The sequence below is a fragment of the Podarcis filfolensis genome (assembly GCF_964270895.1).
Source record: "Podarcis filfolensis genome assembly, chromosome: 1".
NCBI classification, from domain to species: domain Eukaryota; kingdom Metazoa; phylum Chordata; class Lepidosauria; order Squamata; family Lacertidae; genus Podarcis; species Podarcis filfolensis.
Genome location: NC_139604.1, coordinates 119,479,266 through 119,498,062, shown reverse-complemented (window position 1 = coordinate 119,498,062; position 18,797 = coordinate 119,479,266). Strand labels below are relative to the sequence as shown.

The following is an 18,797-nucleotide window of genomic DNA, read 5'->3' as shown; positions in this document are numbered from 1 at the left end:
CGCAGCCAATGAGAGGCCCGGGCGGAGGGCCGACCTGAAAGGGTGTTGCCTGGCCAGGCGCGTCTCATTGGCGGCGCCCGCTTCCCCAAAAGGCTCCGTCTCCCCCTCCTCTCTCTGGCGTCAGAAATAGAAGCGACCAGATCGGATTTGGCAACGGGTGAGGGTGGATCGTGCCGGCTCGGAAGGCGCACCGGGCGGGTTGCTGGCTTGCTGCGCGCACAAGCGAGGCGACGACGAAGGGAAAACGAATTAAGCAACAACCGCTACCTGACATTAGATCTCAGATCGCCCCCCCCCCTACTTACTGGATCCGAGGGAGCCGATCCCGCCGCCCCCCTCCTCGAGCTGCCCCAAAGGAATTCGTAATAATTACGCACGGAGCCGGGAGGTGCAATAGAAACCAGAGGAGCGGGACGAGGCGCACGAAAGGGGTTTGAAGGCGCGCTTTGGAGACCGCGATCATGGCGCTGGATTTCCTCGCAGGCTGCGTAGGAGGTAAGCGCTGGCGGGTGATTCCGCGCTGCCAGGAGAAGCGGAGCTGCTCTATTGTTATCTATCTTTGCGCGATCCAGTTATGTAAGGAAGCCGGGGCGGGGGCGAGAGAGAGACACAGCAGCTGGGCTGCCCGTGTCTGCGCCTTTGGAGAGCCTTGTGTGTGCGCGCGTTGCTTGGCGCACTGCAGCGGGGATGTGCTGCCTACCCGTCCGCCTGCCTCCGAGAGAGGGTGGGGGCACACTGCACGCTTGGAAGGGAAGAAAGAGGCACCGCGGGAAGCCTTGGCGCGATGGGTGCCTCCTTACCTTTTCTTGCACCCCTGTCTCCCTCCTCAAATTCGTGACTTGCTTCGGTGCCTTGGCGCGCCGGCGCCAGCTCTCTCCCGGCTGCCCGCATTGTCCCTGAGGCCCGAGGGGGCCATTGTCCCTCGCGGCGCCGACACTGCACCGGTGCCCATAAAGGCAGAGCCGGTGAGTCAGCGCTCGGCAATCGGCTTCCCTTTTCCCTCCTGCCAGAAACTCTCCGAGGGGGTCTGCCTGCCACCTCCTCGAACCGGGCTGGAACTGCGCGAAATCGAAGCGGGCGTTGTGCGCTCAGACGCCCAGCCTCCCTTGTTTCCTTGGGCTTCGCCTATAGAAACTTTCCCTTCCGAGCCAGGGATTGATTTGGGCCGGGTCTTGGATCTCTACTGTTGTCGAAGTGATCCTTGTTGAAGTAGCGGGTGTCTCTCTGAGCACGCGCAGAGTTCAATTCTCCCTTCCCACTGAGCGCACACCATCAATCTTCCCTGTGAGATGTGAGCTTTGTGAGGCCGAGGGAGTGGTCTCGCGCAAGGTCCTTTCCCTTAACTGGGCGAAGGTATTTCTGCGCGCCCCCGCGGCTCATAGCTGACCCCTCCCCCTAACTCCTCTAACCCTTATTATAGGGCTGTCTTTTGTAGGAAGGTGGGGCTGCGCACCAATTTCCCGAAGTGTCTTGTGCTGGAAGAACAAGCAAGAACCTCCTTCTTCTTGGGTGGGGACAGAGTAAAAAGGAAACAAATGGACTTCTGCCAAGGGATGCTGCCCACCTCCCTGCTAGCATATTGGGGGGGGGCATGGGCGTAGCCAGGATCTATGTTGAGGACAGGACACCCACCTGTCATCACCCTCAGTCTGGCAGACTCGGAATGAAATGCCTCAACAACAGTTGTTTTCAATTCCTTTCTTTTGACCTCAAGTGCTCAGAAAAATCTTCCAGGATCTTTGCTAGAACGCACCACAACACCATCCAAGTGACCTCAAATATTCTGGTTATTACTACTTTTAGTCAAGAATTTTTATTTATTTAGGGGGCAGCTGCCCCCCTGGCTACACCCATAGAGGATGGCGCTGTTTTTTGTAGTGTGGGGCTTCGAGTCTTATTATTTCTGCCCCTTTGAAATGCTTGAGGTGTCCTTATTTTGTGCATTGCTGGAGTGGTGACAGCCACTTTACCCAATCTGTCCTCCCCAATAATAATAATAATAATAATAATAATAATACAAGTTTGTATCCAATATAAACCCATTCAGGATAATGAATATGGCTTCTCTGACTTGCTTGGATATAGCCTACAGTTTCAAAGTGTCACCCTAAATTAGCTCCCTCATAGTGCTGGATGGGTTTCACCCCTTTTTTATTTTAGCTGCGTTAGGATCTTGCAGCAAGAATAATAAAGATCATGGTGCCTTAAAGACTAGCATCTTTATTATGGCATAACCATTTGTGGGCTAAAACACAATTTGGCAGGTGCTCATGTCCCTAGATTGTATGTTTTGAGGGGCAAAAGAGAGAGAAAGAAGAAACAAAGTGTGTGTCTCCTTGCCTTGATTTTGATGAAGCAATGCAGGTCTGACTCTGGAGATGTCATCTTCCTCCAGTGAAAGTTACAACAGCGAGTAGCTGGCTGGTTTCAGCCTATTGAGGCTTTCCTTCTCCCTTCTGTTGCTGACTTCCCTCTTCTCTCTCCCCCACTCTGCAGGCACAGTTCGGGGTTATGTAGAACACTCTGTACTTAATATCTTCATCTGCTGCAGTTTTAAGTATGCCGCTTTGCGTGTGATTTTTAAGTCCTTGCCAAATCGGTTTTAATAAGATTAACACAGCGGCACTCAATTGGATCCTTAAAGGAAGAAATTAACAGGAGCCTGTTGACATTTTAACCCTGCTTTATTTTTGAAAGTGCCTGGCGTGCTCTGGTCCATGGGGTCACGAAGAGTCGGACATGACTAAACGACTAAACAACAACATGCAGAAAATATTTAAAAATATGTAGGCTGAAAAACATCAATCCCCCTAGCCATACTTGTTCAAATACTTGCTTTAAAAATGTGGGTTGTTGTTTTTTTAAGTACTTGCATCACTTCCTACAGCAATTTTGCATGCTCACCACAATCTTACTAGAGCACTAGCACTTGGTCTCAGATGCAGTGGCTAACCTGTGTTTCCCTTTAGATATTGTGGGACTGTCATTCCCATTAACCTTGGTCATCTGCTATGCTGGCTGGGGCTGATGGGAGCTGAAGTCTAGGAATTGCATCCAGTGAAGTTCTTCTGTTTTGTGCAAGGACCTCTGCTTGTGTAATGTAACTTCCCATACCCTTTCCCCATAATTTCTACTGGGGGTGGTCAGAAGAGGTGCACAAGCAGAGGTCTTTGGGTGAATAGGATGAGTTGATTGGATACAATCTTAAGATGAGCTTGGAGTTTCCTTCCCCATCTCCCCATGTGTTAAGATGCACCTTGAAGGCTCTGCTCATTTGACTGCCTACAACATCCGTCAGGTTGGCAGCCACGAAAGACGGAGCCTTCTCAGTGGTGTCCCCACCCTCAGTTAGAGAACTCCCTTCTAACAAGATTGTGGTTGTCACCCCTACAAATCAGACCTTCGGACTGGTCTTGAGAACTCATCTGTTCTGGGTATTCTTCTCCAGGGTTTTTGGTTTAGCAATCAGTCCTGCTTCCCAGGGAACTCTGGGATTGTAGCTCTGTTAGGGAGGAATAGGAGTCTCCAAACAACCTTTAGCACCCTTAATAAATTAAATTTCCCAGGATTCTTTGAGGGAAGCCACAAATATGGTCGGGCTGAGTCCTATAAAGGTAAAGAACCCCTGGACAGTTAAGTCCAGTCAAAGGCAACTATGGAATGCGGCGCTCATCTCACTTTCAGGCCGAGGGAGCCGGCATTTGTCCACAGACAGCTTTCCGGGTCATGTGGCCAGCATGACTAAACCACTTCTGGTGCAACGGAACACCGTGACAGAAACCAGAGTGTACGGAAACGCCGTTTACCTTCCCACCACAGTGGTACCTATTTATCTACTTGCACTGGCGTGCTTTCAAACTGCTAGGTTGGCAGGAGCTGGGACCGAGCAACAGGAGCTCACTTTGTCGTGCGGATTCGAACCGCCAACCTTCTGATCAGCAAGCCCAGGAGGCTCAGTGGTTTAGACCACAGCGCCACCCGCATCCCTCCTACCTGAGTCCTATAGACAGCAACCGTGTGACTTCTGTAGTCTTCTGTGCTTTGCAAATAGTTGCTTCTGTGGTGGGTTATAGTGGTAGAATGCCAGATTGTCTCATAATGCCGCCTTCTTCATTTCAGGTGCTGCCGGCGTGTTGGTAGGACATCCATTCGATACTGTTAAGGTGGGTTGATTTTCCACAGGCTTACTTAATCATAAACATTTAGGCCGAAGATAGCACTAGCCCTTATGAGTAGAAAGCGTTTGTTTTTTAGAATTCAGATATTTTGGACCCATTAAGTAAACATCCTCATAGGCCAATTCCTGGTATGGAGATCTTGAACTAGATTTTCAGACATACTGAAGCATTGAAACATCCCACAGTGAAGCCAAATTAGCAGCAGATTAAAAAGTTCCAAATTGATAGTCCCTCTTGATTTAAGTGCTCTGATTATTGGGTCTTCAGACCCCCTTTTTTTTTAAACTCAGCAATCCAGCAGCATCTAGCAAAAATGCTTATGGAAGATACAGATTTTTAGGACTAATGCAAAAAGCGGGGGGGAGGGGTTGCACTGCACTTAAAGGTGCACTATTGCTGTTTGCTACATTATTTGTTTTCCTACTCGCTTTGGGGAAACATAAATTTGTTAATTATATTTCCCGGATGACAGTTTGCAACATGATGAAACAGTCTTGCTAATTAACATGCTTCCTCCCACCCTTGGGAAAATATTGTGAGCTCACAAAGGAATACTTTTCTTCTTCTTTTTCTCCCCCCCCCCCCCCCCCGGTCTGGGAAGCTGACATTTAATTGGTTGAACTCAAAACAGAAGTGGCCGATTGCAGGCGGGAAATGAGATCCAATTAGGCATATCACGTAAAATCTGTGCCTGCACAGCAGTCAAATAGCGTCTCAAAACAGGACTGGCCTGGCCCATGGATTGGAATGCATGAGTCTAAGCTGGGCTTTAGTCATTTGCACACTTGCTTGAGAGCAAGCCTCATTGAACGCTATAGGGCTTACTTCTGAGTACCCATGCACAGGATCAAGTAAATCCAATAATTTCAGCTTGAGTGTGGGTTGGAGCAAGGGTTTAAGGATCTTCTGGCTGAGGAAATGTGCCGATTAACATTCATAACCTTAAAACATCCCATACTTAATAGGTGCAACAATTATGGATGAAATGTGAAGTCTGTTGGCTTGTAGCTGTAAAATTCAGTCATTTCATGCAATGGTGTATCCTTTGCTTGAGAAACCGTTTCCATTAGATTCCGTTGAATTTCCGTTGAATCCCATTTTGTCCCATAGGGGATGATACTATGATCCTTCATTTTATGGACATGTTTGCAGAACCAAAACTCTGACTGTCTGGTTTTCTTAATCTTCTTCACTTCTTCTTTTTTAAACTTAATGGAATTGGTCTTAACTGAGAGGGTGAAGGCATAGTCTGGCACCCTGAACTGAAACCTATTTTTTATTTTTATTTTAGTATATTTCTATCCCACCTTTCTTCCATCATGGAACTCAAGGTGGTGTCCATGGGATTCCTAGGCAGTCTCCCATCCAGGCACTGACCAGACTCATATCTGCTTAGCTTCAGAGTGGTGCCTGCAGCATGTGCCCTCGGACCACATCTTGGGACCAGGAAATGCATTTACTTGGAAGCACATTCCATTGAGCATACTTGCAAAGCCAATGTATTCAGGGATGGGGTATTAGTTAATTATGATGGCAATATACAAATCCCTCAGTTAACTTGCTACCATGTTGTTGAAAGTACAATGACATTACTAACAATGCAAAGAGGGGGATTCTCTTTTAAGGTTGCAATCCTATACACACTTATCATGGGAGAAAGTGAACTTAACAGGACTTATTTCTGAGTGGACAATTAGAGAGAATCGTGCTGTCAGTTACCAGTTGCATATTATGGTCTTGCACGACAATCCTGTCCATGTTTATTGGAAGTCAGTCCCATCGGGAGACTTGTTCCCAAGAAAGTCTGCATGGGATTGCTGTATTAGACTAACTTACTTTAATCTGCTAGGTAATAATAACCTGGTCTTGTACAAAGGCAGTTTATGCAGATCTAAATCTCGTGTCGCTGCATTAAGCCCTATAACTCTTTCCTTGTGAGTCCTGGATGGCTAAACATTTCTTAGCTTTCATTTTATTTTTTAAATTTATCTTTTAAAGCAAATTTTCATTTTGAGACCATAAATACATCTTGGGGAGGGATCCAAAGCAAAGCTTAATTTCCTCTCTGAAGCTTGTTTTTTCCACTAGTTCCACAGATAAAGCAATGTCTGGGTTTTGTGGGAACCTGGTGGGGGAGATGCAAAAAACATCAGAGATGCTGAACTGAACCTGAACCAGGTCTTCTTCGAGTGGCAAATCCTTTACTACTCCTCCTCCTCCTCCTCCCCCCCAGTTTGTTGATGTAATGTGTACAATTGCTTTGTTGCTTAACTGCCTTTACTTTCTGAGCTAGGGGCTGTCTTCATTAACAGCAAAAGTGTTACTTTGTTGTAGATGACAGATAAGCCTCATCACGGGAGAGTTACCTAGTAAGTATAGACCAGGTGAACCTTCTGTTTCTCTCGGTCTTAATTTTTTCCAACATGTATGATTAGTTCAAGTTTTATAAAGACAACAAAAATAATAATAAAAAATACCAGGAAACCATATGTAGTTTATTCCCTTCCTCTTTCTTTTTTTTCTCCTTTTTAAGTTTAAAAATGTTTCTCCTGCTCTGAAGTGGAGGGGGTGGGGATTTGCAATATGCAAGGTTTATTTTGAATACGAGCTTTTAAAAGAAAACCTGACTTTGTTTTGCATTCGTTTTCCTAGAGTGCACTAAAAAGATTTTATATGCTTTTTTACGTGCTTAAAAAAGATTTTATATATGTACTTTGTGGAACAAAACTTGTGAATTCTGTTTTCAGCCACTCCTTAAATTGAGGTTCCCACTTTTAATATATATATATTTATTTATTTATTCCCCCCTGCCACACACAAATGTTATAACCATATCTGTATTGATGCATTTTTAGGTATTGGTACTTGGTTGGTCTGTGGGGTTCACTCTCAGTGTGTGTTTTCAATTCAAAATTTAAGTGTTTTTAGATGCCAGGGTTCAGCTTCAGCAGTATTGAAAGAAGGAAACTGGCATAATGTAATGGGAATGGTATAGAAAATTGCATTATGGCAAAAATGTAAGAACCTTAGAGCATCTGCGTGGTAATGTTTTAACAGGCCGCAAAGAGAGACTGCCCCACAATGCTTAAAAAAGCATTATTGGTTAAAAAAAACTGTAGGTCCCTCAAAGCAGGATTTTCTGACTATTGACTAAAATACAGGCAGCTTCTTTAAGATTTAGGGTTCATGAAAAGTGGATATATTTCACATATCTGTTAGTTAGCTGCGGTCTAAAAGGAAAAACTATGAACTCCATTCGTGATCACCTGTAGAATATTCTTGTTCATCTTAGGCAACCAGACAAGTAGCTGTTTATGGACCTCAGCTAACATCCTTTAAACTTGGCCATTCATGACCACTGAGTAGATCCTCACTGGCCTTATTTCATAGCTGAGAATAATGACGTGTGCTAATGAAACCTCAGATAGCTTGAAGTAAGAGGGACAAGCACCATCCCCTATTAATCATTCCCATCTCATACAGACTTGAGCACTAAACTGAGTGACTCCCAAAATACCGACCATTTTTTAAATTGCCTGCTATGGCACTGTGGTGTCAGGACTGGGTGCACATCGATGCACCTTATGTGTGCCCAGTCAAAGGTGCTGTCATACTTCTGCCTGCTGATTTTCATTTATTTTGTTTGCCATGTCAACGAATTGTCACTACGTTTTGTAGGTACGCCTTCAAGTTCAAAATGTGGAGAAGCCACTTTACCGGGGGACCTTGCACTGTTTTCAGTCCATCATAAAGCAAGAGACGGTGAGTAGCTTGTTCAGTGGTTGTGCTCTTCACTCGTGGTTTGCACTGTATTCAAGGGAGAAGGAGTCTTTCATGAATAAAGCCTAGGAGCTCCTTTTCACCATGGGTGTCATGGGAGCTGCTTCAGCAGCAGCAAGGCTCTTTTCCTGTCACCTTTCATGTCACTTCAGAATTCGCCAGGCCACTTTGGATTCCTAGACCAGAATACCAGTTTCTGGAAACCACAGGTGCGGGAGAGTGTCCTTGTGCTCGTGTCCTGCCTGAAGCTTTCACACAGGCATCTGGTTGGACACTGTGAGAACAGGATGCTGGACTAGATGGGCCATTGGCCTGATCCAGCAGGCTGTTCTTATTGTTCCTATGGGAGGAGTTTGCAATGCGGCTGTGCAGAGGAGCTCCAACTGGATCCTCTCACACAATCTGTGGTTGACATCCTGCATTAACTAGCCCGTTACAGCTCTCACACTACAAATTTTAATTAGAGATCTGACCCTTGGCTTCCCATTTCACTTGGACGCCAAAAGTGCCTTCAGCCAACTTCATCTGCTATGCCAAATAGACTCTTTTTCTTGGAGGAATCAGATCAGCCTGAGGTCTTTCCTGATCTCTTCACCTCCAGGTTAGATTATTGCAATGTGCTGTCCTTGAAGACGATTCAGAAATTTCGGATAGACTGTAGTTGTCATGGGTTATGACCCGAGTTGCTCCAACAGCTCTTGTTAGCTGGTCTTCTTCTAGGGCGCTGGTCACTATATGGCTTCCAGGCTCCATTCAAGGTGCTGTTCTTTGTTCTTTAAAGTTCTAAACTATCAAAGAATATCTCAAGGATCACCTCCCCCACATGACTTGGCTCAAGAACTCCATTCTAGACCCAAGCCACTCTTTCAGGTTCCCTCACCATCAAGAGTGTCCTTGTGGAGGTCCTTCTCAGTAGTGGAACAGCCTCCCAGGGTGGGGTCTGGTCATATCACTGATTGGACAATGATGACTATTTTATTTCAGTGCATCTCGTGAGAATTTTAATGTTCCATTAGGATTTAATTGCCTCTGTTGCTGATGCCATTTGCTTTAAAGTCTGCTGTTTTTAAAAAACCTTTTTTGTGGTTTTTAACTAGTAGATGCTTATTGTGCCATCTCTTTCATTATTTTGTTTCTATACCGTGATTTTATTGTTTTTACGACTGTACAAAAAGTGCCTTATAGAAAGGCGGACAGTTGTTCGATCGCTACGGTTAAAATGAAGTTCGCCTAAATGGATTCCAGTGGAAACTAGTTAGCTCAATGTTTCGGCTTATAAAAGTAAAGTACAGGCACATTAACTGGTTTTTAGCCATCTCACACACACCGTAACTGGCATATTTTCTGCTCTCACTGGAGTAAATTATTAGAGCCGTTGCCCCGAGAATGAGTCTTAGACTCTTCCACTTTGGAATGGGGAACAGAGAAGACTTGCATATGTTTGAGCAGACCCCCATGAGAAAAAAACCCAAAAGTAACTCTTAAGAAACAAAGGGACAAATTAGGGGAAAAAGGATAAATGCAACACCAAACTATAGAAATTAAACTACAAATAGCACCTGATTAGGGGCCCTAATCAACATTGGCACCTCAAACTAGTGGTGAGGATTGTGGGCAATTTTTTATCAGGACCACAATACATGGGTGGTTTTCTTAAAAGCAGAGATCTTAGGCCCAGGTACCATATATGGCCCTCCAGACCTCTTTCTGTGGCCCTCAGCACTCTCCCCAGGCTACACCCCCTCCCCAGCCCTCCACCCGCTTTTGTCTCTTCCCCCGCCCCCACGATAGGCATGTGGACCTAGAATGTAGCCCAGCAGGGCTTTGTGGCCCTTGGGTTGAGAGATTCCCCTCTACCCCTGTTTTTAAAGCAGGGGCAGTTCCTCACAACACCCGTAACAGTTGCCTTGGAATTTGGCTCCCTGCAGATCAGAGAGAGGTTTAGCTTAGTCATGTTCCTGGTGTGCCAGTTTTCCCTACAAAGGGGCTCGTGATACGCGAAGATACGACTTAATCTTGCTTCGCTCCTGCCCAGATGTAACTAGCAGCTGATAACTGAATGGGAAGTGAAACCAAAGTTAAGCAACTTCCCTAAGGGACGTGTCAAAATAGCTCTACAGGTCAGTAAGGGAAGATCCCCAATTGGCCACAATAAATACTCCTCATGCCGCAATGCTGGACTTTTCTTCCAAAGGCTAATGGAAGCGTGATCAGAAGACGGGCTTCCCCATCCCCAGCTAGCCGTTAATCATGTGACTGCTCCTTGGTTGTGCAAAGAGCCACGTGGGGAGCTATGTGACACTTCCTTAGTCATGACGTGACATATAATAATAATAATAATAATTTATTATTTATACCCCACCCATCTGGCTGGGTTTCCCCAGCCACTCTGGGTGGCTTCCAACCAAATATTAAAAACAATACCGCATCAAACATTAAAAACTTTTCTAAACTGGGCCGCCTTCAGTTGTCTTTTAAAAGTAAAATAGTTGCTTATTGCCTTGACGTCTGCTGGGAAGGCGTTCCACAGGGCAGGCGCCACAACCGAGAAGGCCCCCTGCCTGGTTCCCTGTAACCTCACTTCTTGCAGCGAGGAAACCGCCAGAAGGCCCTCAGTGCTGGACCTCAGTGTCCGGGCAGAACGATGGGGGTGGAGACATGGCCAGCTGCTACTGTTGTCAACTTTCTGCCTCCTCCGTAGCTGTACACACACCAATAAATATTTATAAGTACTCAACCAGTTGCCGCAGTTGTATGATTCTGTATGGTTTTTGAGCACTTTATGATAGATGGAAGACAAATACATTGGTACCTTGGGTTACAGACGCTTCAGGTTACAGACTCCGCTAACCCAGAAATAGTACCTTGGGTTAAGAACTTTGCTTCAAGATGAGAACAGAAAGCGTGCGGCGGCGGTGCAGCAGCAGACCCCATTAGCTTAAGTGGTACCTCAGGTTAAGAACAGTTTCAGGTTAAGTATGGACCTCTAGAACGAATTACGTTCTTAACCCGAGGTACCACTGTAGCCCAGAAAAACTCTTTGAGATATAGTTACCAGGTACTGATTTGAAATGCAACTATTTCCGAAAGAGTATTTAGGAAAAGTGAACCTAATTCAGCGGGGCAGAAGGAGCTTTCTAATGTTTTTCATCTAAGTACAGTGCCCCATTTCAACAAATTTGCCTCTGTGCCATGTGAAATGGGGCCATGAAGTTTGGTTTCCATAAAAAAAACCCACCAAACTTTACAGCTCCTTTTAAGATGTGAGCATCCTTAGGATGTGGGGTTTTGTTTCAAGATAGCATTCAAGTGTGCCGTTCCTTTGAAGGCTGGGATTTCTCCTCACATTAAGGGGAAAGATAACTAACAGAGGCTGGGCATGGTCTTGGGAACATAGAAAGCACCTATATAACGAGTTAGACCATTGGTCCATCTAGTTTAGAATGGTCTACAGCGACTGGCAGTAGCTCTCCAGGGTTTGGGAGAGGGGTCTCTTGCAGCTCTGCCAGAGGATGCTGAGGACTGAACCTGAGGCCTTCTGCATGCAAAGCAGATGCTCCAACACTGTTGACAGTTGCATCACCTTCCACCCTGTTTTGGAGGTCCCCCAACTCTCAAGCTGGTTTGTGGTGGCTGAGGGCTGAAGACAGGTGGGGATTCTTCAAAAAAATTGCATCCTCTTTTTCATTAGCAGACTGCTTTTTAAAAGCCCTTCTATGAGCCCAGTGGGACATTGTGACCCCCCACCCTATGAGTTATTGTGGGTTCAGACAAGTTTGTGGCAATTTTGCCTGTCTCCATCCCTTGCTCAGAAGGGTTCACTGTCTAAAGTCTTTAAAGCTGGGATCACAAAATTGTAGAGTTGGAAGGGATCCTGAGGATCATCTAATCTGATCCCTTGCAATGTGGGAATATGCAGCTGTTCCATATGGGGATCGAACCTGCAGCCATGGCATTAACAGCACCATGCTCTAGCTGACTGAGCTACTGAAGAGCGTGGATGCCCTAAGGAAGTAAAGGAGGGCAACCAAATGTCTATTTCCAACTCAAAGCTTTCTTGTTGTAGCTGCTATCCATAACTAACTACATTGTCATGACACAGGGAGAAATAACTTGAGGGAAGGCGTGTAGCACAAAAGGACTGTGATTCCTGAATTCTTACTGGCCCTGCATACAGAAGTTCCCAGGTTCAGTCTCCAGGTAGGGCTGGGAAATGCTCCTGTCTGATACCTCTGCCAGACAGTGTAGACGCGGGTGTCTGAGCCTCTTGGGCTTGCCGATCAGAAGGTCAGCAGTTTGAATCCCCGTGATGGGGTGACCTCCCGTTGCTCTGTCCCAGCTCCAGCGGGAGGTAAACGGCGTTTCCGTGTGCTCTGGCTTCCATCACGATGTTCTGTTGCACCAGACACAGTTTAGTCATGCTGACTACATGACCTGGAAAGCTGTCTGTGGACAAACGCTGGCTCCCTCAGCCTGAAAGCAAGATGAACGTCGCAACCCCGTAGTCGCCTTTGACTGAACTTAACCGTCCAGGGGTCCTTTACCTTTGCCTTTTTGCAACACTGAACTAGATAGATGAATGGTCTCACGTGGGATAAGACAACTTCCTATGAGTGGGATGATGCTAGCCTAACCTATTGCTTAACCAGCAGAGAAGGTTGCAGGAACCTTCAGGTGAAAACACTTTGAAGGCTGTGAAGATTATTATACGTTTAATGGAATCACAGGCAGGATTAAATTTTGAGCAGTAGATGTAAAATAAAATATAACAGTAATGAAAGTATTGTGGAATAAATATGTGTAATGCAACCCGGAAGGGTGGGTCGTCGACTTTGGAATTATGTATTAAAATTGATGTTGTTAAAAAGAACTGAATAAAAATGACTTGGCTGATAATAATAATAATAATAATAATAATAATAATAATAATAATAATAGTTTATTTATTTATTTATACCCTGCCCATCTGGCTGGGTTCCCCCAGCCACCCTGGACGGCTCCTAACAGAATACCAACAACAACGATAAAGTGATAAAATATTATCACCAATTATTTCTTGGTCAACAATATTATCAACAATAAAATATTATCAATAGTAAAGTGATAAAACATTAAAAACTTCCCTAAACTGGGCTGCCTTCAGATGTCTTCTAAAAGTCAGATAGCTGTTTATCTCCTTGACATCTGGTGGGAGGGCGTTCCACAGGGCGGGCGTCACTACCGAGAAGGCCCTCTGCCTGGTTCCCTGTAACCTTCTTGCAGTGAGGGAACTGCCAGAAGGCCCTTGGACCTGGACCTCAGTGTCCGGGCAGTATGATGGGAGTGGAGACGCTCCTTCAGGTATACTGGGGCGAGGCCGTTTAGGGCTTTAAAGGTCAGCACCAACACTTTGAATTGTGAAGATGGTTCTCCAAATGCCAATTTCTCCCTTCTGTTTTCTCTCTCCTAGACCCTTGGACTTTACAAAGGCATTGGGTCACCTATGATGGGACTTACCTTCATCAACGCCCTCGTGTTTGGCGTTCAAGGGAACACACTCCGTGCTCTCGGAAAGGACACTCCAATGAACCAGTTCCTTGCCGGTTCCGCGGCCGGCGCCATCCAGTGCGTCATCTGCTGCCCCATGGAGCTGGCCAAGACGCGGATGCAGCTGCAAGGGACGGGCGAATATAAGCTGAAGTCCAAGAACTACAAAAACTCCCTGGACTGCTTGGTCAAGATCTACCGGAAGGAAGGGCTGAAAGGCATCAACCGGGGGATGGTCTCCACGTTCATGAGGGAGACGCCCAGCTTTGGCTTCTACTTCCTGACATACGACTGCCTCACCAGGTACTTGGGATGTGAGGCGGAGGACAGTTACATCATCCCCAAACTGCTCTTGGCGGGAGGCATGTCTGGGATTGTCTCCTGGCTCTCCACGTACCCCGTAGACGTGATCAAGTCTCGCCTCCAAGCAGATGGGGTCGGCGGGATTGTGCGCTACCACGGCATTCTGGACTGCGTCAGAAAAAGCTACCACGCCGAAGGCTTGAGGGTCTTCACAAGAGGCCTCACCTCCACGCTGCTTCGAGCTTTCCCCGTGAATGCTGCTACTTTCGCCACAGTCACTGTCTTCCTCATGTACATGAGGTCGGAAGAGAACCAGATCCGAGGCGATCTAAGTGGATGTGAGGCTGGCCCGGCGATCCAGCAGCCTTCAAGCTTTTAGATTCCTGAACGGAAGCAAGTGATCTTCTTTTTATTTTATTTTTTTCCTTTCTTTTTTTTAACAAAAAATCTGGATGTAGAAACTGTAAATTTCTGTCTGTATAAAGCATCCTTTTATCGTGACTTAGGATTTCACCTCCTTTATGAAAGCAGCAGATCTGTTCTAGAAATCCAGGTAATAAGAGGACTTGCTTTATTATATATAAACATTGTCTTAAAAAAAAATAATAGACCTCATCCTACCTTCCAGCAGTTCATTATTTGGCACATGGCCTAGCTGCTGCTACAAACCTCATAAAAGACCCCCAACCCTACCCTATTCCCATTCAGTATTGATATAAGCCCCTATGCAAACATTCTCCATGCATAAATGGTGGAGAAGGGGCAGGGAACAGCACTGGGGTCCTGATTCTGTGCAGCACGTTATGCTTGCACAGTTGAATGTTGGTAGGTTCCCTTTGCAGACAATGGCGCCATGAATGTTGGGATGGCAAGGCAACTGGCGCACATTCTAGCAGGATGGGTTTTCTTTGCCTTACGTGTTTGTGCTTGAATAGAGATGTGAGCCTTATTCAGGCATTTGCCTGAAAGCGTGTGGGATAAAACGGTGGGGGGGGGTGAGCACACAAAACTCCCTCCCTGAATGTCTGACTGCACTGGCTCATTTCTGACCTTCCCGTTTTGAGAGGGAAAATGTAGAGAGGAATTGCTAAGTGCATTAGGAAACCTCCCCAAGATCAGGACATGTTGCCATATTTCAAAAGCTGAAAGTCCAGCTTTTTTTTAGTTTTGCCCAAAGTTGTTGACTTTTTTGAGCTATTTTTAAGGAAAATCTGCAAAAAAAAAACTTGACACTGCCGGCATGGGTTGCCATACGTCCAGATTTTCCTGGACATTTTAGCTGATTTCCACCTGGACACTGCTTCTGATTCCAGCTATGTCTGGGAAATTCCGGACCTATGCCGACCCTAATGTTCACCCAAGCAGTTTTAATCCCCTGCCATCACAGCAGGAAAAGAGAGAGGAATCCAGATATGCTGGAAGACCTGGCTTCAGGTGGCGCTAAAGCCATTGCCTAATCACCGCTTTGTTAGGCAAAATCCCACCAGCAATGCTCAGTGACTGGGAATCAGGGAACCTGTGTCCCTACACCAGTGGTTTTCAACCAGTGTGCCGTGGCACCCTGGGGTGCCTTGAATGAAAGTCAAGGGGTGCCATGGGCAACACTGGCCTCTGGCTCTCTTTCCTTCTATTCCTCCTCCCTTGCCCTCTCACGTCTCTGCCTCCCAAAGGCTTGCACAGCTGTTCGTTGCAGCAGCCCTGGCTGTAAGCTCCCCAAGCGAATGGTGCCTCTGGGGCAGGCCACAGAATGCTTCCCAGCCCCCTGTGGGGCAGTGTGAGGAGGCACCTCTCTTTGGGGCGGTGGGGGGAAGCTCAGAGACTAGGGGTAGCAGCAGTGGCTGCCCAGAGGACTTCCAAGGGGAGAGGAGAGGAGGCTGAGGGAACACTCCACAAGGGAGGGTGTTTGAAAAGGAACAAGAGGCTGCCAGCTCTGCAGCCAAGGGGGTGATGTAACTGGGCTCCTGAGTCCCACAGGGGTGCCCCAGAAAAAAATGTAGTTGGTCAAGGGAGCAGTGGAATCAAAAAGCTTGAAAACCTCTGGCCTACACTATTTGAAGGCCTGCAGGTCCCTGTCCCTGACTCTTCTTGCCATGAGAAATTCCGTAAATGGTACATGCTTGAGCATTTACTGTTCTTGCTATCAAGGCTGATGCATTAGTCATTGGAAATCCCACATACTGTGAACCTTTCAGTAAAGCATATCAACATCCTTCTTTTTCTCTTGGTTGTGAAGTTTCTTAGCTGGGTTCCTGCTGGGTTCTCCCACTTCCCCCGTTTTGTTGTACTTTTGACAGGAAGCGCCTGACTCCTCTGTGAGTGTGTGCATGTATATGCACTTAGACAAGCAACGAAGGATGCAATTTGCCTTTTCCTAATGTACTGCAGGTTGCACTAAAAATCATTCAGGAACGCAGGAAAGTCCTATGCACTTCTGATAAAGCTTACCTACCTTGCTAGTTGCTGCATAATGCAAGGCATCCCTATCCAGAAAGCTTAACAGCGCTGATTGTTGTGAGGAAAGTGAGCTGCAGAGCTGAAAGCTGTCATTCCTGAGACTGGGATGTGTGTCAGCACAGCATTGAATGATACCTAACTATAATGAGAGGGAGCAAAGCAGGGCTTCATTAACCTCAGCCAGCGTGAGCAAGGGCCATGGGACTTTTACATGAGCAACATCTATAAGGCTGCAGCTTCCCAGTGCAGGTGTGAAAGATGCAGGTGCATATTGACAATATAGCACCTTTGTAGCTCCTCATCTCTCTCTTGTTACAGTGCAGTTTGGAAGGCAAGCTTATCAAGAGAGCCTCTGGCAACTTTTTGGCCTATTCCGCAGGGCTATGCCCAACAACGTTGTCCCGTTTGCACCACAGCTTCTGCTTGGGCCATAGAACTACTCCCCTCGCAGGGCTCCCAAGTTTGTTCTGGGGTTTCCCCCACCCTGTGGAATGGTTGTGGAGGAGAAGTTCTGTCGTGCAGGAACAAACAGGACATTTGTCATACGGTTCAACACTGGCATGTATGTTGTTCTAGCTCTGTTGACCTCAAACGTTCGTTAGAATCCGTGCAAGTTAGCTGGATGGTCAGTGAGAGTGAGATTTACTTTTCTTTAGAGACAAGAGGCTTAGGCTGCAGTCTTATCTCCTCTTAGCTAGCTATGAGTCTCGCTGAACTCCAAATACTTTTGAAGAGGTATGCATGGAGTCGTGCTTTGGAGCCATCGCTGTTGGCCAGTCACCAGTATTAAGAGCCTACCAAGAGCTGTAAACCTGTCTTCTTTTACCCTGCCAAGTGAAGGAGAATTTTACCATACTTCATTGAGGCCAGATATGAACGTTACAGGTCCTATTGCTCTGTTAGGGGCATAATGTTGCCACCTGTGGAGGTGGTTTTAGACAAGCCCTGCATAACCCATGGCATGTCCCCAAGCCTTCCTCCTAGTCCTCAAAGGTGTTCTTAATTCTGGTGTAGAAACATCCTACTGACAGAGGTAAAATTGAAATGGAAGCATAGCCCTTGACTAATTTCCACACATTTGAAGCTAGGAAACGAAAGCTAGGAATACTCCCTTGGAATAATTACAGGCAACTTCCTCTTTCCAAGTTGTGTTCTCTATGAACCTTTTATTATTATTATTATTAAGTTTATTTATTATTTTCAACAAAATAATAACAATAAAAATGTGCACCCCACCCCCAAGAACATTCTATTGTAACTATCCAACCTCCCAAAATTTCAACACCTCTTGCAATGGTTTGACCCCTTTTGTGAACCTTACTTTCAGTGCTTCCCATGTGAGCAGGACAATGTGCAATGTAAGGTCAAAAGCAAGAGGAATTCCAAGCTCCACAAGGCAAATAACTTCTAGATCTGACCCAATTAGAAAAACTGGGGGAGCAGGAGGTATATTCGCGTCACTATTTAGCAAAGGGCAACACAGAGAACCTATTGGCAAACAGTTCTTAGTCAAGAGTCACTTGTGTTAACCATGGTTTATTGAAAAGGGGGTCTTCCTCAAAACCCTTCATATCCAAAGCACGACTGGGAAGCTGTATTATGTCGAGTCGGATGATTGCTCCATCTAGCTCAGTACTGACATCTCCACGGTTTCAGACAAGAGTCTTCTTCCCAGCCCTGCCTGGCAGTGTTGGGGATTGACGAACCAAACGCTGTGCCACTCAGCCATGGCTCTTCCCCAACCATGGTTCTCTTAACCCTGGGGTCCCCAGCTGCTTTTGGACTACAACTCCCATCCATAGCCACAAGGACCAGTGGTCAGGGATGATGGGAATTGTGGTCCAAAAACAACCGGAGACCCAACTTTGGGAAACTGTGTCTTTGCCATACCCTGCAATGTGAGACCTATTCCTTTTCTTTTTAAGTCTTTCCTCCTTGATATGCTCACCCTTCTCCTTGTTATGTTTCTGCTGCTCTTCTCTCAAGAACGTGCAAGCCCAGAAGAAAATGGCGGTGTTGCTGCTACTACTGTGAATGACTTTAGAGCAAGGCCTAACCCAGCTGAGGGTCTCAATGTATTTGCTGAAGGCCAATGCTCTATAAAGTGCTAAAAAGTTTAGATTTAGAGAAGGGAATTTTGGGCAGGGGGTGGTGGTGGGAGCAACCTTTAAGCAAGGGATATAAAACAACACAACTGATAATAAAGAACTTCCCACAAGCTGATGGCCATGGTGGGTATTTTACCCTTTTTATTGGGGACAGAGGTGCAATAGGGTTGGCTGGTCTTTTAATGAAATACCTACCTAGATAACAGCATTTTTAAACCAATGTTACGCTGGAGAAACCTGTAAAACTGGTTCATCGCTTCTATACCTTGGAGGTATACCGAATGTTTCGCTGCCTGTTTTGGCAAGGACACTCAAATTGAATGTGAAACCTATCCGAGCTGTTTATGCACAACAATTCAAAGCAATGACAACTATCTTTTTTTGTACAGTATTCTGTAACTGTTGTACATAAAGGCAGAATGAATGAATAAACCTTTTTTTAAAATAA

General features: G+C 46.0%; 2 protein-coding genes across 2 annotated transcripts in view; one reads left to right on the top strand and one right to left on the bottom strand.

Moving 5' to 3' along the window:
- SLC25A47 (solute carrier family 25 member 47) overlaps positions 1 to 1,318 on the bottom strand; it is a 36,561-nt gene extending 35,243 nt beyond the window's left edge. The window contains exon 1 of the mRNA XM_083619696.1: positions 801 to 1,318. Within this exon, the coding sequence (XP_083475822.1) occupies positions 801 to 891 (91 nt within the window). The 5' untranslated portion in view covers positions 892 to 1,318. The remainder of the gene's footprint in view (positions 1 to 800) is intronic.
- Positions 67 to 18,797, top strand: SLC25A29 (solute carrier family 25 member 29). Its single transcript, XM_083619462.1, has 4 exons — positions 67 to 495; positions 4,120 to 4,163; positions 7,857 to 7,940; positions 13,408 to 18,797. Exons 1-4 carry the CDS (start codon positions 462 to 464, stop codon positions 14,164 to 14,166), a joined length of 921 nt encoding a protein of 306 aa, XP_083475588.1. The 5' UTR covers positions 67 to 461; the 3' UTR covers positions 14,167 to 18,797.